The sequence below is a fragment of the Ahaetulla prasina genome, chromosome 2 (genome assembly GCF_028640845.1).
Source record: "Ahaetulla prasina isolate Xishuangbanna chromosome 2, ASM2864084v1, whole genome shotgun sequence".
Lineage (NCBI taxonomy): Eukaryota > Metazoa > Chordata > Lepidosauria > Squamata > Colubridae > Ahaetulla > Ahaetulla prasina.
Window position 1 is genome coordinate 115,667,617 of NC_080540.1, and position 24,695 is coordinate 115,692,311.

A 24,695-nucleotide genomic window follows, 5' to 3' on the forward strand; every position below is an offset into this window, starting at 1 on the left:
TAATTTTTAAAAGTCATATTTCTAGTACAGGCATATAGTTTAATATTGTGTGTATTATCTCAGAGTACAGGATGTCCAAAGAGAGAAAAGAGCTACATAAAAACCTTGCAAAATAATCTAGTGAGTTGTAATGTAGAATGATGATTTCCTAAGGGAAATATTAAGGAGATTGAAGTTGATTTAGCCATGCAGTTTATTAGGAGTTAATTGAGGCTATACACTTTCCTTTTTCTTTTCTCCCTTATGCGGTATTACTCTCTCTCAGAGAACAATGTTGGATTTGCAGTATGACATGTGCACACACATTTGCTTAGAAATTCATGTTTTCGTTGTAATTTTAACGATTTACACTTTATACATTTAAAATTTGGTGTTGTAAAATATTGCAAAAACTGAGTCATTTGTATTTGTCTAGAGAAAAGAGGTAGGAATGGCCTACAAGCTACTGTGTATTAAATAGCAATTCCCAGTTTATAAGAACATAAATTATATCTCTTCGCAAATCTGGGTAGTTGGTAAATTGTTAAAGGCATTGAAAAGCAAGGAAACAACAATATCAATAACAAAAAAATAATAATGATGAGCAATATGACAAAACTAGATGTGAACAAAGGGGACCTCAATTAACCCCGTCAAAGGTAAAGTTATAAACTTACTTGTAAACCAAGCATCAGACAAAATCCACTATATTAACTTTAAAGGGCATACACCCCATTCAATTCTATTTTATTCTGTTTACTATTAAGAATCTTGCCTAGGAAACCTACATGTTGGTTCAGAATAGAAGAAGTATGAATGTATTGCACTGTGAGTGCAGTTTTCCTCTACAAAATTGATATCTGTGCATGAAGTCATACAATGCATATATGAAATGGCCAAAAGGTATATGCTCAAGACTGTGATTTGTATAGATCCATTTGGAATGAAACCTGATTAAGGCATATTCAGAAGCAGGGGTTCAAGTTAACATTTAATTAAAATTTCACAAAGTAAAAAATAAAAAAGTACCCTTTTGGGCCCCTCCAGCTAAATTGATCTCAATTTCCATAAACCATTTTTCAAGGAAGTCATCCAGCATGCTTGAATTATCCAACATACCTGACAAAAGGTTTGTTGGATGGAGGGGGCTAGTGTAAAGTCCTGCTTTGGAATTTCTTTTACTAAAAAAGCAGTAAAAACAGTAAAAACAATAGGAACAATTAAATGCTGTTTTAAAAATAAAAGACATTCAGTGGCTTGAACCAATCATGTTTTTCTCAGCTCAACTCATCTTCCTGGGTTCTTGTTCTTGTAAAGATAATATGAAAAGGGGGGAATATATGAATCAAATATGTAAGAGATATTAAAAAAATATTCTGCTTGTAATACGAATAGTCACACAATTCAATCGTTATTAAAAATAGAAACCTTCTTGTCACGGTCTCAAAAAGTGCAAAAAGGTAGCAAAGAAAATTAAAGTTTATTAAAATACACAGTCATAGAACAAAGACACAGAGAGGGAAAAAAACATAGCTCGGATGTTCAATAAAAGTCTATTAGTGTGCAGACTAAACATACCAAAAGAAACTGCGGGGTCCCAGAACTTGTACTTGTTATTGCTGTGGTACAAAATTTGGACATAGTACTAGAGATTTCCTGATCCTGATTCTTTAGTAGATAGTAGTGAATTGCCATATGACAGGACTTCGAATTATTTGTAATAAGATGGAAGATTAAATCTACCTCCAAGGATAATAGATCAGACAAGTAAAGAAGTTAACAAGTTTAAGAAAATGTTGGATAACCATCTGACTGAGATGGTGTAGGGTTTCCTGCCTGGGCAGGGGGTTGGACTAGAAGGCCTCCAAGGTCCCTTCCAACTCTGATGTTATGTTATGTTATGTTAAGTACACAAACTAATATCTCAATTTCAGATTCTGAACAAATAGATAAACACACTTGTGCTTACCATTGAGGGGAAGATACTACTGAGCACAGTATCCAGATTGCTGGATGAATGTGAAGGTTATCCTATATCCAAAAGAATATGAAAGCTATCCTATGAACTGGGACCAGTAAATGATACAAATATTTGAGAGTGTTAAAAAGAGGACGTATGAAAATATTGTGGTAGAGATTTGAAACTTTGGTTCTATCTCTTTGTTAATCAAGTTCTAAAATTTTCTACTTAAGCTCTTTTCAAGTTTCATCCAAGTCTAACTCAGGGGTGAGTCACCAGTAAGCCAGTCATTCATTATTTGTTTCTTACAAGGAGACTGATATCTGTCTACCAAAACAAATAGGGCTAAAGATTTGTATTCACTACCACCAATTCAAATTTATTTAAGCAAAACTTCAACTGGTAGATTTGTAACTAAGACTTGGCTGAAATGCAGCAACAACAACAACATTGCAGAAAACCAGCATTAACAAAGCTGGGGATTCAAAATAGGAATTTCAGAAATTTAGATTCCTCCTATGCATGGATGCACCTTTAACTGCAGCACTGTGCACCATATAGGAAAGACATAGCATATTAGCTTTAAAAATCACTCCGGACACAGGGTTGTTAGCTTACAGATTAAATATCTAATAACTGTTTAGGTACTATTTGTGCTTTCAAATACAGTTTTGAAGATGGAAGCTTCCTAGAAGAAGAAAGTAAAGAAAGACTATAAATAATATGTTAGGAAAGGAGGATTTGCGTAGAGCAAAAACTGTGCAATAAAACATTGAATCAAGTATATTTTTTTCTCTGCTCAGTTTAATAGGTGGCTTCTCTAGATTTAAGAAAAGAAGGAGAAGGAGTGGCTTCATTATTCTTTGGATCAGCAACAACTAGTGGGACATTACTTTTTTTAGTTTAGATTTATTAGAATTGCATTAGTTTTTTCACCAAAAGGATTGGTCTGAAAGTCAACGTATAATGTATTTCAGATTAATGTATTTACATCATTCATTCTGTCCTCAAATTTTACACAGCATATATTATGTTTTCAGAAAATAAATTTAAATTTCAGAAAATTAATTTTGTTTAATTAAGTTTTGGAAGACATTTTGATACTTTATTAAGGAAAAATATTATTCTTAGTTTTTCCCCTTTTCGTGGCTCTGTTTTTATTAGATACGGTAATTTTAATCTAGTGCTAAGCAATTGGTCTCTTTCTCTGGATCATTCAACAGCTGTGACAAAAGGAGATTGTTAAAGATATGCACAAAATGGAAAATGTGCTTGTTTTGAGCTATGAACAAAAGAGTCCCACTTGAAATTGATTAAAGGCCCGGAGACTAAAACATATGAAGAACAGTTGCAGGATTTGAGTTTGGCTAGTCTAGAGAAAAGAAGGACTAGCGGGAACATGATAGCAGTATTCAATATTTGAGAGACTGCCACAAAGAGGAGGGGATCAATTTATTTTCCAATGCGCCAGAGGGCAAGACAAGAAACAGTGGATGGGAACAAATCAAGGAGAGAAGCAACTTGGAATTAAGGAGAAACTACCTAACAGTAAGGACAATTAACCAGTGAAATAGCTTGCCTTCAGAAGTTGTGGGGGCTTCATCACTGGAAGTTTTTAAGAAGAGACTGGACAGTCACTTGTCTGAAATGGTATAGGACCTCCTGCTTCAGCAGGGGGCTGGACTAGAATATCTCCAAGGTCCCTTCCAGCTCGATTCTGATTCTGATATGTTATGCCAGAATAGTCCCAGGTGGCTGTTTTCTGTTTTGCATCAGAACAAAACTTAAAATGGGTCAAAGTATGTAATTTCAGCTTCAAAACAAACTCTTGAACATAAAGGCTCCATTTCAAGTATGGAATAGTTGAATGACCAATTTCAAATTTATTTTTTATGTCTAGAACTTTGAAGACGCCACTGCTTGAAACAGCCATTATCTTCTAATGTTTGGAACCAAACAGGGAATTTTGTTATGATCTCAAAACAACATTCTCTGGATGTAAATGTCTTCAGTTTTGACCTTGAAAGAAAATAATCTGAACACATGAGCTTTATTTCAAGGGCAGGATACTAATAGCTTTTATAAGATCAGTACATTTTGCACAATGCCACCAGAAATCTCAGTAGGTGCAGAAAATACTGTTACATACGTTCTTCTAATATTTTACCCCCTTCTTAGCTAACATTCTCTGAATAATGATTAAAATAGATGGAGATAATTCATAAAATTTTTCCTGAATTCTAGAATTAAATTAGGATAGAACTTTTCCTTATTGACAGGTGAAAGATTAGAATTGAAATTACACTTTGGTCATAGATTCATAGATAAGATTTTAGAATAATATTGTCTATAAAATCAGCAATATGTGGAACCTAACCTGGCAGACATTCCTTTTTAGACATGAAATAATTTTAGACATTTAGAAATGTTTCTAGGAGTAGACTGTAACTCTTTTTGTCAGTAATGCATACTATGCCTCTCTGAAATTTTGATGATATTTGTAAGGAAATAGTTACTGCATTATTATGATTTTTAAAAATATAAAGTAGAACATGTTTTTGAAAAGTGGACAAATTAATTAAAAGTTACTTTAAAAATGTAAGAGAATGCAGTTTTTTTTAAATGCGGAAATTGCTATATTTATTTATGTATTTATCAAATTTAGAAACTGCTTATATCACTCAGAGATTTATTCTGGGTAGTGTACATTAAAACATAAAAACATAAAAACATAAAAATCATATATAAATATTATCTTTGGAGGCAATTAAAACATTCACAATACTATAAACATTACAGTCTGGGGTATATACAATTTCTAAGCCTTCTGTTTAACATGCCAGCATGAGATTGCGTCCACACAAGTCTAATTTAGTGTCTACATTTTATGTAAATATTAAAAAGTTGTATAGAAAGAATAAAATCCTGTTGGATTCACAATTCAGATGACATGGACTTAATGGAAATATGCCACTGTCAGTCTTGAATAATAATCTTGAAAAGAGAAATATAATAATTATAGAACACCTTAGCTACATTTGTTAAGAATACTAATAGGATCAAGCCAGTGATATTCTCTATCTTTGTCATCTGTTAAAGGGCCTCAGTCAAGGTTTTGCTTTGCTTTGTTTGCTTTATACCTTCAAGTCAGTATTGATTCCTAGTGACTACCTGGACAAGTCCCTGAAATTTTTGTGGGAGCATTTTCAGCAGAGGTTTGCCTTACCTTCTTCCTAGATCTAAGAAAGAGTGACTGAACTCAAAATAGCTTCGTGCCGAAGCGAGGACTTGAATTTGTGATTTCCCAATTTGTACCCTAATGTCTTAAGCCACCATGTCGAATTGGCTCTCTCAGTCAGAGTAACTAAGATCATTTTAGTACCATAGGCAAACCCGAAGCAGACCCAAATTCATCTAGATAATCTACTTTCTCCACATACATTTGGAGTTAGATAGGTAGTATCCTCTCTATTACTGTTCCTAATAAAGACAAATTTGCAAATAGTAGTAATTATCTTAAATCACACATTAAGGACCTCTTCAAGAGAGGCCAGTGAGTATAAATCTGCCATGCCTCTTATATGAAACAACCTTGATTACCCTTACTGAAGATCTGTACCAGATGACAAATTTTGAAAATGTTACCTGTTCCTCAGTGTCCCCAGATGGTTTCCATTACATATGATCAAGGTGCTCCCATAAACTGAGCCTAACTGTGATGTCTAATTTGAAGTGGATGCAAGCAGCACACTATTAGTGTTCTTTGCAAATTTATTATAAGTTTGCTGAGTAATCAGCTGAGTTCTTTTCTGGGATAGCTTTGAGCTGTCTGCCCAACATCTGTGAAAGGTCTATTAGGGTAAAATGCAATAGTGATAGAGAAATAAACCCTCTTTGACCCCATCCTTACTGTTAGACAGACATAATTATGTAGTCTTTTGTGCTTGGGTATTTTTCTGCAAGTTTATTTGGGTTCAATCTAAACAGTTGCCACTTCTCTTTATTATCTGGGGCTGCTCGTAAAGCCAGACAATTTTTTAGGTTTCCCATAGCTATGGAGGGCAGTCAGAAGCAATAATGCCAGTGGCCCTTTTCAGTGCAACACTAAAACAAGGCCTTAACAAAATTGCCATCTGTGTTGCCTGAAATATCCCTCAGATTATTTGGGGATCCCAATCCTGTGGATTACAAACTATCCAGGAAAATGATTTAAATCAGTTGGTTGATTAAGCCTTTCATCTGTATTAAGACATAACATTTTAACTGGTTCAGGTGAGTATATTCAACTGAGAATCATGAAATACTGAGAGATGAAGCAGTATATATCAGTATTGTGCTAATATGGTACAGGCCTCATCTGGAGATACTGATGGCTAGAGGACTAATCATAAGATACTGTGTCTTACTCTTCCCAGCATCCCTGGTGGGCTGAATGGATGTTCCCAGAAGAAGAGATTTATTTTACAAAGATAACTGCATCTCCAGACTTCAAGGAATGTCAGAAAGAGCTGCACTTTTTGTCTAATTAAGCCTTTCCTAATACAGTGCTTTTTAGATGTGTTGAACTGTAATTCACGTATCTTTGAATACTTTGACAAGAAATCTTTGTTTCTGTCAGAAGCCTGAAAACATTCTTTATAGAGACAACCTTTACAATCATAATTTGTTTAGTTGATTGAACTAAGTGCAATTTTGTATTAGATACATGTGAATAGATAGATAAAATAAAATACTGTTATTAATACCTAGACAATTACATCCCCAAACTTTAATCAAATTGTGTTGTAAATGTTGTACCTTGATGAACGTATCTTTTCTTTTATGTACACTGAGAGCATATGCACCAAGACAAATTCCTTGTGTGTCCAATCACACTTGGCCAATAAAAAATTCTATTCTATTCTATTGATTCTTAAAGAGAAAGCAATACTTATGAATAATTGCTTACATGGTACTCTATAGCCCTTATTCCTATGCTTTCTCTTTTAATTAAAGGAACTTTTTTTAAAAAAATGAGATACTATCATATAGAGTCTGGTGCCAAATATTTTTATGTTTTCTATTTTGGAGGATAACACAGTATTTATTTTTTAAAACATTAATTTTATAGACAGTGGTGGTCAGTTGAAGTACTCCTCTTTGGTTTGGTTTGGTTTGGTTTGGTTTGGTTTGGTTTGGTTATTTCAAATAGCAAAATATTTTCAACCTATTTTTTCCCTCTCTCTTCTATCATTTCAGGACTATACTTTGACCATGTACTTTCAACAAGCATGGAGGGATAAGAGGCTTTCGTATAATGTAATACCTTTAAATCTTACACTGGACAATAGAGTAGCAGATCAGCTTTGGGTTCCTGATACCTACTTCCTGAATGATAAGAAGTCATTTGTGCATGGTGTCACCGTGAAGAACAGAATGATTCGTTTACATCCAGATGGGACAGTTCTCTATGGTCTCAGGTCAGCATTAAACATTTTGAATGGCCACATTCTATATATAAACCAACAGGCTAATTCTCTTTTCTTTTTCTTTCTCTAGTTTTCCTTTTTCCTTTTCTTTCTCTAGTTTTTATTTTTTTATGTAGGTTGTGTAGAATTTTGCCAGCTTCCCTCAACTTTGTTCTCTTCAAAAATGGTTGGCACTAAAATCCCATAATCTGAATGTCATTATGGCATTTTCAGTCCAAATCTTCAGGAGGGCACTAGATTGAGGAAGGCTAATATACAGTAGGTCTTGTAACAAAACTAAATGCCTTAATCACAAACAATGCAAGTGACTTTAGTGAAGAAACATCTTACAGACATGTATAACTCCATATGAAGACCTTTGCTTAACTATTGAGGGGAGAAAGAACAGTACTTCTCATCTTTTTCCCATCACTATATTATTGCCACTTGCTTCCAAAATATTAGTTTCTCTGTGCCTAGTATATTCATTTAAAGGGGAATAAAAATGGATTGGACAAGGATACCACTTTTTTATTTTAAATGGTTCTTGTCACACAATAAAAAATTGCAAAACAGCAGCAGCAAACCAAAATTGATATGTAACGGCTGAAAATAGGTATCAGAATTATACTGTGGCAGAATATTGAGAATGGTTTGATGTCTGTGAATTTAAAGATAAGAGTTCTGCAGCAACGATACTTTCTTGTTACAAAACAGTAATATGTATACTCATTCTTGGGATGGGAAGATTTTTTTTATAAAGTGTCAAGAAAATATTTTCTTAACTCATTCCTCTGCCTTTTCATTTGTCCCCAAATGTCCCCTATATATGTACTTCCCAATATGGTATGAAAAATGCACCTGTGAATAATTTGAAGTTGAAGATTATACAAAAGCCAAGAACTATTTAGCATTTCTTGACACATCTTGTCTCTAAATTTTAAAACACACACACACACATTTTACTTCAAAAATTGTGTGGATTATCAGACACAGTGTTGTCACATAATGCTTAAGTGAGTCACAAAATAACTTAACGTAAAATCCTTACATAAATTCACCTATACGTTGACTTGTAAAAACAGGAAAGTAAACCTTTATATACAGGAAGAACCATCAGAAAAGAGAAAATTTATTGGGGTTTTTGTGTGTGTGTGTGTGTGTGTGTGTAGTAATTTCTTCATGCAGTGACTTAGTATTTGACATATACATGAATTTTAATGGGTTTATGAAAGTTGGCCAAAAGAAAAAAAAGAAAAAAAACCCTATTTTTTAATCCATCTAATCTAATCAGAAAAAAAAATTGTATTAACAAGGCAGATTAAAAACTTAGCCTTCTCTAAGCCTTCTCCCAGCAGATTGCTGTCCAGATGTGTTACATTTCAGCAGCACAAATGCATTTCCTCTAGGAATTCTGGAAGTCTGACACATCTGAAGGACAACAGATTGCGGAAGGTTGATTTAACTCTCTAAAAGCAGTGCTATCAAAGAAATGCTAATTTATGTGACTAATATGGTCTCCTTAAGTTAAGTTAGTGAGACCAGTTTTGCTGTAGTGGTTCAGGCATCAGGCTAGAAACCAGGAGACTGAAAATTTTAGTTCTGCTTTAGGATTAGATGAAACCAACTGAGTGATCTTGGGCCAATCACTTTCTGTCAGCCTTAGGTAGGAAAAGCATTAGGAAGGAAAAGCCAATAAAATTGCAGGGACTAGTCATAGGACTCAATACTGATATTGAGTATTGAAGGCACACACAATACAAACTAAGTCTAATGTCAAAGCACTTCATTGTAATATCAGTTTTATTTTTAAAAACAATAATATTCAAAATTCCAATATTATTGCAAAGATAAGTACTGTTGAAAACAGCATGATTTATATCAAAACAAGTTTGGAATGAGGATTTCTGGATTTAGTATTTAGATATTTTTTTCTTCCCTAAAACAATCCTTTTCAGAATTTAGCTAGAACTTTGATATGGATTATGAATGCTATCCAAGGCAAAGGGAATTTTGACTCTGCTTGAAGAATAAGCAATTTAAAAATTTGCAATAAAATACTTTTGCAGTCTTGTTTTGGTGTTGGTCATGGTATACAATTAGGAGGAAAAGAGTGGGAATACAATTATATAGCAATATACTGTAATTAAATGTAGGCATATATGTTTCTTCTTTACTTTCCATCTAAATGTATGAGTGACTTCCAGTTGCCCTGTATACTGCCACATCTATGCAAATCTCATATAAGGTATAAGAATATCAGGGCACCACTTCCTTTTAATCTGCCAGCTGTATGAACAGATGGAAAGTATGTTACAGGACCAGAGGGAGATGTCAAAATTCAAACCACAGGGAAAGAAACACCATGCAGACTTTTATTTTTCTTTTACCATTATATAACAATATACTGTAGATATTGAAAGATAGCACTGATTACCAGATTGCTATTTGTTTTAAAACAAAATATCTTGGAATGTAAATAGCATATTATTTCAGCTTTTCTTTGCATTGTGGAAATAAATATTTGAATACAATTTTTCCACCCAGAAAAAAAATCTGATTTTTTTTAGAAAGAATCTGAAATCCAATTTATATTTGAGAGGAATAAATCAAAGGACCCAATGAGATATTGAGATGGTTCTATTATTAATATATTCAGTTCTCTCTCACGTCAGTTTTTATTTTTAATTAATAATTGCTATTGTATATTAATTGTTTTTTAATTTTATTGTATGCCATTCAGAATCACTGTATCTTGAGATGGGCAGCAATTTAAATTTGATATGCAAACAAGTAAATAAATAATCAATAAATTATCAAATAAATAAATAACTTTATATTTAAGATACCTCATTTTTTTATTTCTCTCAGTAACTTAAACTGAGATTAAGTGTCCTGCCTGATACTACTCAAATAGTGAGTTAAGATTTCAGTCAACAACCTCCATACATATTAATACTATAAACTGTTATAATGCAGATATTATATTTTTCTTAACATTTGTAAACAGCTGCATGACCTCATTTATGAGTAAATTAATGTTTTAGTTAAGAAAAAAAATTAACTGATCTATTTACTAATAACTTTCTCTTTTAGAATATTTATTTTTTATTTAAAAATATAACTATACCTTGACACATACTTAGACATCATTTGCATTTAATTCTTTGGAAGTTACTCTAAAGTAAGTATTCATTTTTATTATGATGATCACTAAACATAATTATTCAATTTGTAGCAGGATTTACAGAGCTCAGATGGAAATACATAAAATTGCTGATTAAGTTAGGGAAAAATTAAATTAGCAATAAAATACAAGAAATAGTGCTGAAAGATTAAATAAAACTAAATAACTAAATTATAAAACTACTTTGCAATATACATAAAAGAAAATGCTCAGTTTTAGAAGAGTAATTATAATAAACCTATTATAAAATAACATAAAACTTCAAATAGAATTGTCAAATTACATTATTTGTTTCTCATCAGGTGGAGCAAGTATTGTCATGCTTCACTATCTGTTTCCTAGTAGTACAAGTTCTTGAAAATCTGGCAACTGCTCATAGTCATTATAGTCTACCAAAAGTAGGGTTTAATATAATTTCATCATAAAATTTCATCATAAAATCATTACAGCAGCATGGGGTCAAGAGAGCTATCTGCTCCTGAATGTCAGGGTCAGGACTGTCTGAAAAATGAACATATCGGTACTTTTGTTCCAGTACAGTTAAAAGACAGTATGTTAAAATCTTCTATGGTAAAAGCCCTATAATATTTTTCTAGTAGTAAGGTTCGATAGATATTTAGCCAGGACCAAAGGTTTACTTAGGTTACCTTACCGAAAAAGGAGAAAATTCCTAGCGTTATCTCTCTGTTAATGAAAATCTATTATTTCCTATCTAACAAAGTTTTAGCTGTGGGATGTCACAAAGAATACAGGTATGTTATAATGTAGGCCAGCATGTGTAATAATTTCTCCACCATGTTCTTCCAAGTTGAATAAGCATTATCTAGTGGTAGCAACGGAGCAAGATTTTCGGAGAAGAATGCCATGTTAAGCTAGTACGTCATCATTTCTGCTTCCACTCAACTGAGAACTACTACAGTCAGAATCTTGTACTGTAGACACACTGAGATACCCCTGAGAAAATCCTGAGGAACTTACATTGAACATTTTCCAAAAAAGGAAAAGTATTTTTAACAACACAGCTTTGATACATTAAAAACAACTTGAACAATTAAAAGTTAACTGTTTTTTTCTTGAACCTATCCTAAAATATTCTTTCATTTTTAAATGTATATTTTAGAGCAAATGGTATGACTAGGGAGCTCTCCAAATGTCATCAAAAGTCAGCTTTATAGTTCTAATACCAATATATGCCAATGCTAAAAGAAATTACTGTATACTAAAATGTGTCATAGAACAATACTGAAAAGAACTTTCATACCATAATTTTCTGCAGTGCCATATTTTAAAGGTGTATCAAATGAAATTCATCTACACATGAAGAAAACAAAATTTAGAGTGTAGTCATGAAACTCAAGTGTTGCTTATTTGAAACTACTATATTCTATGGATCTGCTTCATTTTAAGATGGAACTAATTCAATAATATTTTCCATTATAAAGGGTTACTATTAATCATCACAAGTGTTATAGTATTTTATAATGGGAATTGTTTGGCTAAAATATAAAATCATTTGTGCTATTGAAAAAATGACACTGAAATAGAGCCAATTGATATGTTCTTTTTAGGATACATTTCATACCAATATTTTGATACCAAAGATGAGCATTTTGGGTCAAGATAAGCAGGAAAAGCAACATGGCTAGATTGCTTAGTATGTAAGAAAGGTGAATGAAAATCTGGTTTTTGTCGGTATTGCCAACTTTTAATAGGCATGTTAAAAATAACATTTTAACCGTGTGTATATTATGCATTTTCATAAAACTATTTTTGGATATGGAATATCATGGTTCCTCTTTCCTGACCCTACAGACAATTAAAAGCATAAATATGAAGTGCTGACACTACCACCACCCCATAAAAGCTTCAGCTGTATGTGTCAACTCTTGAAGTTTTAACTGGATGAAGCTTCTTACTCCAGTGAAGCATTGTTTCTTTCAGGATAATTGAAAACATGGAAAAAATAAAATGGGCTTTTATCATGCTGATAAAAGGCAAGCAAAGACTTGTGTTTAGTTGATGATTTTGGTGAGGGGTTACTTTTTTAGACAAGAGGTAATGAAATATTTCAGAAATGGACTTTGAAATTTTTACTTGTCTTTAATATTTTAATATCCATGGCTAGTTGCTTTGGCTTATCAACAGTTTTATGGCCAGTTCAAAAGAAGGGTTTTTAGTCAGCAATAAATGTAGACATTATCTTTTCTATGAACTAAAGAAGTCAATTTAGCCATCTCAGTAAGTTCATCTTCACCAACCATTCCTCCATTGAGGACAGTGCTTAATAATCTTTAAAATCCTCTGAATCACATATGTATTTGAATCCAGATTTTTCTAGCTTTTTTTCAAGCCTTTCAACTATGATAAAATATTCTTTCTTGTAATTCACATTTGCAGTATAAAATTGAAGTGCCTTTATACATTCTAGACAATTTCTCTGGTGACATATACCAACAACACATCGTTTTATAAAAATTGCCTTTAAGATTATAACACAGTGTAAATTTTAATTCTTTCAACCACATATTTATCCATTATTGAATCTGTATATTATAACCAAAACATGTTATACATTCTTTCACTTGTTCTTCCGCCTCAAATTTCAATACATTTTTACAATCTAGTAATTACATGTTATCATTTGTACACAATTCTGTTTCAGACTCAGCCTCACAATGTTCAAAACCATGTGTTCTTTTGTCTATTTTAAATCTTTCTGATAAGTATAAATAAGAAAACTGTTGGCAACCATGTCCCCCTACTGCTAGTTCTTTTGATTTAAGTTTATATTTCCCTTGATAAAATTCCTGTACTTACCATAAATTAGCCACTTGTGTTTGCTTATTATTTCTCATATATAATATGCTTTTTGTGTTGAGAGCCACAAAGGTATTTTTGGGCACAGTCTGAGTTTATATCTATTCTATATTCTTAACATGAAACCTCCAATATTTTTAAAATAATTAAAATCATTGTTAAAGTCTAATTTTGTGCCTCTTTGGTTTTAGTGTTATATTGATCTCTTTCCAATTCTTTGGCATCTTTATTCCTTGCAAGATTGTGTTTTGTGTAAAGGTTGCAAAAGTTCATCATCAAAATATTTATAGTAATAACCTATTAATCCATCTGGTCCAGATACCTTTCTCGTTTAATCTTTTTTACAGCTTTAGAAACTTTCCTTATTGTTATTAATCCATTCATAATTCATCTCTGTTCCTCTGTAGTCCTTGGTAAATTTTGTTTCTTTAGATATTGATAAATTATCTCTACAGAAATATCACTTCCTTTAGACAGGTTTAAATAATATTGATAGAATGCTTTTTGTATGGCTGTGTTATCCACTAATACAGTATCTCCTTCTTGCGATTTCAATAACATTTTCTTTTCTTTTTCTGTTCATAATTTATATACCAGGCACTCCCCTGATTTATTTGCAAACTTTGTTATTATTTTTTTGCTTTGCATCATTCATTTTTTATTTCCATTTCTCATATTCTTAACATAGATAAACATTATTGTAAGAGCTTAGTTTGTTGAAAAATATTTTTCTTTTCTGGAAATTTCTTCTTTTTTTCTCTTTTTATCATCCAAAATAGCTCCTACACTATTGATTCTCTAGCAACATTTTGCTTTGTCTCCATCTAAAAGAACTAAATTTTATTTTATAAATTAAAATAGCAATAGCACTTAGACTTACAGTATATACTGCTTCATAGTGCTTTTACAGCCCTTTCTAAGCAATTTACAGAGTCAGCATATTGCCCAGCATATCGTCCAACAATCTGATTAAACAAAATAACAGAATTATGATTCAGAGAAGTCTTTTGAAATATCTCTACTTTAAAAACCTTAGTACCCATGTTCTTTGAAATCAAACTTTTGTATTTATTTGAAAAGGATCCATGGCTTTCAGAAAAATAGGTGTGCTTTCTCAAATGGCAATTTTTCTGTCTCCATATAACAACCAGCCCTAAATTGTCCTTCAAATCTAAGAAAACTTTTGGTAATTTGCCTTGAGTGATTTTAATATCAGAAGCTCTAGCCCACTGTACGGAAATCACTCTATTCTACTTAGAGATCCCTCAAAAAAGCTATGATGGTGCAGTGATTAGAATGCAGTACTGCAACCTAACTCACTGCTCACTCCTGAAGTTCAATTCTGAGTGGTTCAAGGTTGACTCAGCCTTCCATCCTTCCAAGGTCGGTAAAATGAGGCCCCAGATTGTTGGGAGCAATATGCTGACTCTGAAAAACCGCTTAGTGGGGACTGTAAAGTACTGTGAAGCGGTATATAAGTCTAAATGCTATTGATATTTCTGTTGATATTGCTATTCCAATACCTATCAGACACTAATTTTCATAAGACAAACATATTAATTGCTCCAAAAGCCCTTTACAAAACATTACTTTATCCTCATTTAAGGCATAAATTCCCAGTAATCTTACTCTCATGAAAATTAACTTCCTCCTCTACAGTTATACTATGCTCATCAGTCAGTACAAATTTTGGTTTTAGGTGAGAATTTACATACATACATACATACATACATACATAAAAAAAAAGAAATAAAAAGAGTTGTATATATATCATCTCAACTCTTTTTATTTCTTTTTTTTTGTTCCTGCTTAAATAAATTATATCCCCAAAAGGTTATAAGTCAAATATTTTATATTCTTTTCCCTAATATATTTGCAGGAAATTATATCTTGTTTTAACTTTTTCAAAGAATTATCTTTCTTTTTTGAGAATGTTGAATTCTTCTTTAAGTTTTTCAAGAGTTTTCCTTGCCTTTTGGACAGAATCAAAATCAGTCAAAATCTCTCCTCTTTAAAAGTAAAAATCACATCTTCCAATTTGTCCCATTAAAATTGAATTTTCTGCGTTAATCTCTGGGGGGGAATACTTTTTTCTCTCATGCAAGATTCTAATAAATGTCTTTAAGAACAATTATATTTGTATTATCAATCTTCAGTCTTGATCTCTTCTTCTTCCTCACAAAGTGTACCAAAAATCCCTTGGAACCTTTCCTGTCCTCACAAATCTTGTATTTATTGTATAGAATTTATCAACTTTTTTCTATAGCCTTCTCATTCAAATCCAAAAGATTAGCAAAATCTTTAGTAAACTTTTTCCCAATATCTTTATCAGAATTTTCTGGAATTGCTCTAAATCTCAAATGAAATTCCTTCTCTCTCAATTCCAATAGAGCCAAATTATTTGGTTTTCTTTCCAACTCTCTGTCTATAACTTCTGTCTTACGCTCCAGAAGAGAGATTTGTTTTACATCTCCAGAAAGTTGTTTCACAGACCTTTTCATCTTAAGTTCTTATTTCATCTCCTCTATCATCCTTCATTCATTTTTTCAAAAGCTGTCATTATCATCAAGTGATTCAGCTAACTTATTGTTCAATTGCTCAAATATTTTCTGAATCAAATGTGGTGCAATTCCTCTTGCTGCAGGTTGCTCTATATATCCCTACCCCCTACTAATTTTACAGCTTTTCTGGTGGTTGCCATTACATTATTACCTCAGAATAAATGTTTCTCAAACAAGCTTCCCTTTTTTCCTATTTTTGGGAAATTAAGTTTTTGTGCCCTTAATTTTTTTTATATCAAATAGCAGTACTTACAGTTACAGTCAGGCTCACAATCAGCATCTCTATATTTACAGCCAGCATCACGCTCTGCTTGATAGTAGATTTATATTTTTCTTTTGTAACATCCATCAGTTATCTGCATTCCTTAATGGTAAACAAAAAAAATCCCATGAAGTCCAGTTTATTTCTCTATTTTAATTCCAATCTGTTCAAAAGAACTTTCACCAAAAACTAATCTTTAAAAATAATTGTATCCTGTATCCATTTTAAACTTTTTTACACCTTCTTCTAGTTAAGTTTTTTTTTTGGCCAAATGTTTTTAAATCTTTAAAACCCTTTTTTCCCTTTGTAATCCTGAAAGAACGTTGATTCAAGTGGAATTTTCTCATCCTGCTACTCTCTCTTCAGCTGTAAATTAGTTAAAACTATTTAAGAAATGGGCTCAGGTGAGCCTTACATCCATATAGGCTGCATTATGGCTGCAAGATTGATTGAAATCCCTCAATTCTCAGCCACTCAACTCACAAACTAAGCACACAAAAACTTCAGTTCCTGCAGTCTATTCATGAGGAGCAGCTGTTTGGATTACCTGGGGGCAATCTTGTGGGCTCTTCTTTTTCTACAGAGGCTGCACTGCCAGAATCTAGAAAAGGAGTGTCAAACTCACAACATGTTTTTGTCACATGACATATCACAACTTTTTCCCCCTTCGCTAAAACAGGGGTGGAAGTGGCCTGCGCCTACTCTTATTTAGAACCTATATCTGCCATTATACTGTCCCTGATCCTTCAGGAATGACTAGTTCTCCATGAATGCTCACTGGAATTCTATTTGTAATTGATACATAATTTCCTACTACTATGTGTTTTTTTTTTCTTACTCAGAAAATCTGCCAGAAAGCAAAAGCAAGCCAATTGCAAGTATATTTTGATTGGTAGGGTTTGATAAACCATGTAATCTGGAACTACTCTCAAATGTTTCTTTTCACTGTGGTAGTGAATATTGCTCTACAACTTCTAACTATGAAAAGATAAAAGTCTAACATCAAATACAAAATCAATTTTTTAAAAAAGGAAGTGGTACCTGGAAATTAATTTTACATTGGTTTATGTCTACTTTCACAAAAATGCGAACACCTATGTGAAAAAAGATTTATAGTCTTTAAGATGCTACAATACTTTTATTACAAGAACATGTTCTATTGGTATATGTTTTTATGGTAAATTGTTTTTCCTCTTTGTAAATAAAATATGAGTTAGACTAAAAACATGGACTGAGCATTAGGTTTGGTTTTGTCAAAACTTAAGAAGCCATGCAAGCAATGCCACTGAACTGCCTCTCAAAGCTGGTTCTGGAAAAAAAAAAGATTTAATACTATAGTTGGTAGGATTACAGAACTCTTTTTGAGAAGCTTTTCATCTCATTCACCATCTCATCATTATCTCTCTAGCGTCTCAAATAATCCATCTATATTCTTATGTGTATGGATTTCAAAGTGGTTTTATAGATGCAAATGTAGGAAAATTCATGCAGGAGATAAGAGTTGTAATTTCAGGCCCTGTATCTAGTACTATTTGCTGTCTTAGATTTTTATGTTTAAAGCACAGTTCTAAAATGTAAAGTAAGATAATCGTTCTAAGATTGCTCTGTCTTACTTCTTCTAATGGCCATATTTTTCGATATTTAAATTGTTACCTTGTTTTAAAGTTGCACAAAGGAAGGCAAAATAAATTGCAGTGGGTAAAACTGAAGTTGCTTTGAAATATTCCAACTCAGAAATTAATTCTTTTCTAAAACCTCTGTCTTTTCTTCTTTCCATGGAATTGACAGTTGCCGAAGGATGAGCTATGAAAACATTTGTTCATAAATGGATGATAGTTTAAGTCATTAATGTTTATTTATGAATGCAATATCAGTAGGCTATTCATTATATAATTCAGACAAAATATTCTATAGAGATTATTTTGAGGATGTATATATTTGAAAATTTCCTAGTATTCCTTTGTCCATAGATTGCAGCTATGTGAGTTGATACTGCTGCTGAAAAATCCAATTATTTCTTGAGAATATGAATCTACCTGTCTGCAAAGATGCTATTAAATTAAATGTAATAGACCTTGGAAAATATTTGGCAATTCAGTATGTCAAGTGGCATTCTGTATGTAACATCCTTTTATGTTAAACCCCATGCTATTTTTTTTTCAGCATATTAATCAGTTAGGACAAAACATGAGGAAATAAAAAGGTATAGGAAAATAATTAGTGGGGGGGAAACTGCTCAGGGATGGTGCCCTAATTATTTATACTTCTTACATATTCTATTATCTACCTACCTATCATGTTTGCATATCAAGTTACAGGCAAATGTTGAAGCACCCAGCTCCAATTATACAATATGTTTGGATAAATCCCTAAGTGACTTGTGCAATATGCTTCAATGAACTCATAGACCAATAAAATATTTATATGGCATGTCTTTCTTCAAATTTGAGCATATATTTACTATTTAGGTGCAGTTGTTTACAAACTCAAATAATAAAATAGAGAATATGGCAATTATAGAAGCTTGGACACCTTGTCAGTAGTTAGTCAGTTAATTTGTAAAACCTCATTTGGTGGAAACATCATAGCTTCCAAACATTTCTTGTAGCTGGCTAAATTTTTTTTTGTTTGTTTTACATTTTTTCCCCCATTTTGTAGAAGTTTTTTAGCTGAAAATATTCTCCAGTCTTCTACATGCCAAAAATTTTATATCTCCTCACTGATTTTTGGAACAATCCACATCGAGAAATAATGAATGAAATCACAAACTTTTATCTTTCTTAGCTGTAAGTCTTGATTAATTTAAGGTGTTTCAGACTGATAACCGTGATTTATACAACCCCTTTCATCAAGAATTTGTTTCACTGACATATGTATTATGGCCCAACAGTTATTTTTTTGGTTCCTCAATCACACTTTAAAATTAACACATTCCTTTCAGCATTCATTTTTTCTGAACTACAATCTTTATTAGATGTATGCATTAAGATCCTAAGCTTTAGACGCATGTTTCTAATTGGAGAGGAAGTTTCAGTAAGCTCAGTTGGAAATGAAATGAAAAAGTACAAGCTGTGCTGCAGTGGCTATTAAAAAGAGGAGAGAACCATAACATGTATAATATTTGGAAGGACTTCACAATTGTTTAAAAACCTGAAATATTCTGTACTGACAATAGTGGCAAGCTATTAGCCATAGTTTTCACTGGCTTTCATTGGCATGGTGATGCTGATGAATTAAATTGAGCAGTGAAAAAAAGGAATGTGAAGTAAAATTAAAGATTATTAGACTAATAAAGATGGAATGTTAGCAAGAAAAACATGTCCTAAACATTTTGCATAGCATATTTCTGATACTAGAGGAATATTAAAGAAGTTTGTTATGGAAACTATTTAAAGAAGAGTTTGACCAACAATAAATAAGCTAGGATAATACCAAAAACGCTAATTTATATAATTAAATTTAAGGTTTCTAAGTTTGAATACCATATTTTACTTTTGTTTCATTCAACTAATCTGAAATTTAAATAGGATTCATTTAGCAAATTCAGCAATTAGAACTGCATTTTATACAATTCTCTTTTCTCTTTCTTTCTTTTTCTCTTTCTTTCTTTCCAAATAGGTATTTTTTTCTCCATGACAATCTGTCCCAAACCTGTTATTTCATCTTTAAATGATGCAGTCATTTCACTGTAATTGAGTCAGTCCACTTTGCTGCTGGACATCCTCTTCTACTATTTCCCTCCACCTTTCCTAGGATTACAGCTTTCACTAGAGAGCTAGATCTTCACGTAATGTGACTGAAATAGAATAATTTGAGCCTGGTCATGTGTGCCTTTGAGTGACTTGATTTGTTGAATGGATACATTTCTGTTTTCTTGGCTGTCCATTAGGAGTCTTCTCCAACACCAAAATTGTAAAGCAGCAATACTCTTCCTATCCTGCTTCTTCAAAGTCCAACTTGTGCTTTCATAGTGTGTCACAGGAAATACTTTGCTTGTATGATTCTGATTTTTGTAGGTTAAAAACAAATTATAGCATTTAGATATATTTTCAAGGGCTTAATTGCAGTTCCACCAAGTGCTAATCAATGGCGTATGTGTTGACTACTTATTCCTTTATTGTTGATGGCTGATCCTAAAAGGCAGAAGTTATTTACCACTTTGATATCTTTATTGTCAATTCTAAAGCTGGCTATTGTGCTTGATATCAATAGTTTAGTTTTCTTTATATTTAATTTTAATCCCATGTTTTTATTATGCTCTTTGTCTTTTGTTATTAGAGTTTGCAAATCCTTTGCAATTTTTGCTATTATAGTAGTATCATCAGGATGATGCAGGTTACTGATATTTATTCTTCCAGTTTTAAAACCACACTCATCTTCCAATCTAGCTTTTCTTAATACATATTCAGCATGTAGGTTGAATAAATGAGGGGAGAGCATACATCTTTGTCTCACTTGGAGCTCATCTGATTCACCATATTCTTTGCATACTGTGGCTTCCAGATCTATATATAGTTTCCTCATGAGGAAATCAAGAAGTTCTGGGATTCCCACTGTTCTAAGTGCATTCTACAGCTTGACATAATCAGTTCAAACAAGGTTTTTTATTTGTTCATTTGTTTAGTTTTATTCCATGTGATCTATAACCTGAATGTGTGCCCAGGGGTATTATCTAGGTTATACAGCAACCTCCTTATAGCTTCACCTCTTGGCATATCACCTCCAATGTGGTATAGCTGAGCCAATAAGCTATTTTGTCACTTAAACCATATGGTCCAAGAGCTGTGAGGCCAACTCTTACTGATTATCCAGCAATAAATCTGTGCACTTATGTGTTTTGCCAGGCATAAATATATTCTGCTAAAATCAAACTTCATTCATACCACATTAATAATTGAAGAAATGTTCGATTTTAGATTCTGTGCTGTCCCAGAATTGGACAATAGCTATCAAGTATTAAGTAAAGGTCAACTGAAATGGAGAGATGAGATGAAATTATAGTTTTAACATGAAGCCTATTGTGTGGCGTTTGATTTGAAAACACCTATTTTATTTTGGCAAAACCTAAAAAACCCAAAACCCTAGGCTGTTATTGTTTAGCAAGAAATGTCCCCTTAAAATGTTTGCATAATTTCAAAGGCCTGCCTGTCCAATCACTCAAATGACTTCAACAAATAATATTAAGTGTCTTTGTTGCTTTAAATATTTTGATTTCTTTGTTCACTTCAAATGAGGATGTTATATCCTCAAAGAGTTCACAGGGGACTAACAACCTTTAAAAATGCAGAACACAAAATGAAAAGGTAAAAATTGCAAATAAATTGTAAAATTAATTAAAAGTGAAAGGCCTCACATAAAAAATGTTATTTTTGTCTAAGGCAGAGAATGAGATGAAAGGCAGTTGCTGTGAGACGACCCCAGGATAATATAAATTGAAATAATAAAATTCTGGGGTTTTGTAAATTGCTACTTATGTGATTGTTGAAAATAGTGAAAAAATAATCTTAGAGATAGGGGCTTTGAGATAGAATTATTCTATTTTTTCCCAACATTCAGCAAATTAAAGACAATAGGAAAAAAGCCAAAACGTTTTTCTTCAAAACTGATCTCTCCATGCAAGAGACAAAATAATCAAAAGACAATTTTGTCTTCAAATTTCCATATATTATAATTGTGACTGCTGCCAACCCATCCAACTGTTAGAAAGACAGTTGTTTCCAAGAAGCAGAATGCTGGGCAGAGCTACAAGTGCAGTTTTTTAATTATTTTACATAGAAAAATCACTGTACTCAGTCTTTATGCATTGATAATTCCTGATAATGGTTCTAATAAAAGTCTTCTGATCAAATGCAGTCAAGTGCAAATATATACATACACATATACATATACATATACACATGCACACACATACACACACACACACACACACACACACACACACACACGGATAGATCAGTAGGAAGACTGCTGATTAGCAGTTTGAGCTTGATGTATGTCTGTACTATTTTAAAATAATGAATGGGAGTTTTAGAATATGTGGTTATATTAAAAAAGAAAAAAGTATTTTAAAGTTTTGATTCTGGAGAATACTTAAGGTATCTAATGATACTGTATGTTTTCACTGTCCAATAAGAATTTCAGAGACAGTTAAGAAAATATTAACAAATCCTTGCACATCCCTCAGTTGTCTAGGAAACAAGCAGTCAGCCAGTCAACCAGTTCAGACAAGGATTGTTAGAAAGAAATTGAAGGACTGTCTGTCCTAATGAGCTGAAAAATAAGTTAGATTCAAAAATGAAGGTAATTCATTTAATATCTGTAATCTAATCCCTTTTCCTGTTAATAAATCTTATTAGAGAAAACTTGAGCCTGGCAGAAAGAAGGGAACAGTTGCAGGGCATTATTAGAAATCTCCAGGGCATTATGGTATTCTACCCAACTGAAAGAAGGCAATGTGAAAACTTCTCCCTATTGTTGCTAAAATAACTACATAGATATGTCTATGAAACTATAGAGAACTGAACCTCACCTTAAGGGGACATTATTTTTACTATGTTTCTGATGTTCTGAGATTTGGTAAATGAATTGCAAACTTTTTGAGGGGAAAAACAATCACAACAATGTTCTTTTTAAATTAAACTGATGGCCAGCTGCACAATTTAAGCAAAGAAACCCTGCTAATGCCTGTATTATGTTATTTGATTAAGATGTTTCCATACTATATGCTGGATGGAGAATTCTGGGAGTTGAAGTCCACACATAAAGTTACCAAGTTTGAAAAATACTGCTCTAAGAATTCCAAAACCATAGATTGGTTTTCGCAGAATAATTACTTGCTTTCACCGATTTTCTATACTCTGAGAGAGAATACTAAAATAATTATTATAAATAAGTGACAATACTGTATTTTCCAATTATTGGGGGTAGAGGTATTATGCTCCTGAGAGATGCTATGCAAATAGCAAAATTAATCACTAACATTATTAGAACTGAAAAATGATTCTACAAACTTAGCAAACTTAAACAATTATCTCTCTCTTTTAACCTAAAAATACAGGAACCTGCTAAATTAAAATGTCTTTGTGTGAGAGAGGTTTGTGAGCTAGTCACCATGTGTTTTTGTCAATCTCTAGAACTATGAGATGGTGAAGGGAACAGAGATTGCCCCAAAGCAGCTTTCCTTTCTCTCACAGATCCCACTAGACTCTTAGTTTACTGGGGAGGTGTAGAAAATGAAATGAATGAATAGACACAATGATGGAAATAAATCAGAAATGCAACTGAATATCCTGTAGCAGGGGTGAAATCCAGTAAGTTCTGACAGGTTCTGGAGAACCGGTAGTGGAAATTTTGAGTAGTTCGGAGAACTGGCAAATACCACCTTTGGCTGGCCACAGAGTGGGGAGGGAATGGAGATTTTGCAATATTCTTCCCCTGCCATGTGCACCAAACCATGCCCACAGAACTGGTAGTAAAAAAATTAGATTTCACCACTGCCCTGTATTAATAGTAGTTTATGGCTTGGTACCAAATTACCTTCAGGAATGTGTTTACTGGAATCAGTCAAACAAATTCGATCTTATCATTATGTTTTCTATAGATTCTGATAGACTGAATTCTGTGGTTTGGACTGTTACATGTTTTCCCCTTGTTATTTGTCTGTACAGAAAATATGAAGTTAATATGAAATATAAAGTACAAAACTAATGTTCAACTAAAGTCAGTCAAAACTAATACATGGCTTTCCTGAAAGTATTCATATCTTTCTCTAATCTTGAGTAACATGGAATAAATTTTCCAGTTTTTTATCTAGATTTTAACCAGGCTAAACAAATTTTTAAAATGTTTTCATCTCCTCCTTTTCTAGAATTACAACAACAGCTGCATGCATGATGGATCTACGAAGATATCCCTTAGATGAACAAAACTGCACATTAGAGATAGAAAGCTGTAAGTATTTTTGTAAATGCTGTTTTTTGTTTGTTTCATTATCTGCGGCAATCCATATCACTCAGTTGACCTGCAGGATAAAACCATTAAAAATAATAGAAATACAGAATAAATACTGTAATCCAAAAGAAAGTCTGGAGAAAAACATTAGTCAATTAAACAACCAAAACATCCACAAGGGATCTGCCACTCATTCTAACCCAGGACCTGGGACAGGGGAGGAACCATATGAATCTCATGTGGAATGGTGTTCCAGAGGGCAGGTCCATTACAGGTTCCAACCAGATCATATTATTTAACGGATGGAGCTTTGGTCCAAGGAAGAGGATGAGATTGAGACAGGGCTAAGAGAGGAGGAATGCACAACCTCTCTGATCATGGAGGAGCTACTGGGGGAGTAGGACGAGGCAGTCCTGGGTCCCTCGGGCATTGGAGGGGTGGCCAGTCATGGCGAGAAGACACAGGATGACCGAGCAAGGAAGGAGGAGAAGGAAAAAGTAGGCACTGGAGCAGAGGAGTGATGGATTTCTGG

At 32.8% G+C, this 24,695-nt stretch overlaps 1 protein-coding gene across 2 annotated transcripts in view; it reads left to right on the forward strand.

The window, feature by feature from the left end:
- Nucleotides 1–24,695, forward strand: part of GABRB2 (gamma-aminobutyric acid type A receptor subunit beta2) — a 120,186-nt gene that overhangs the window by 32,469 nt on the left and 63,022 nt on the right. For both annotated transcript variants that reach the window (XM_058169275.1, XM_058169276.1), the window contains exons 4-5: nucleotides 7,178–7,398; nucleotides 24,081–24,163. In XM_058169275.1, the coding sequence (XP_058025258.1) occupies nucleotides 7,178–7,398; nucleotides 24,081–24,163 (304 nt within the window). The remainder of the gene's footprint in view (nucleotides 1–7,177; nucleotides 7,399–24,080; nucleotides 24,164–24,695) is intronic.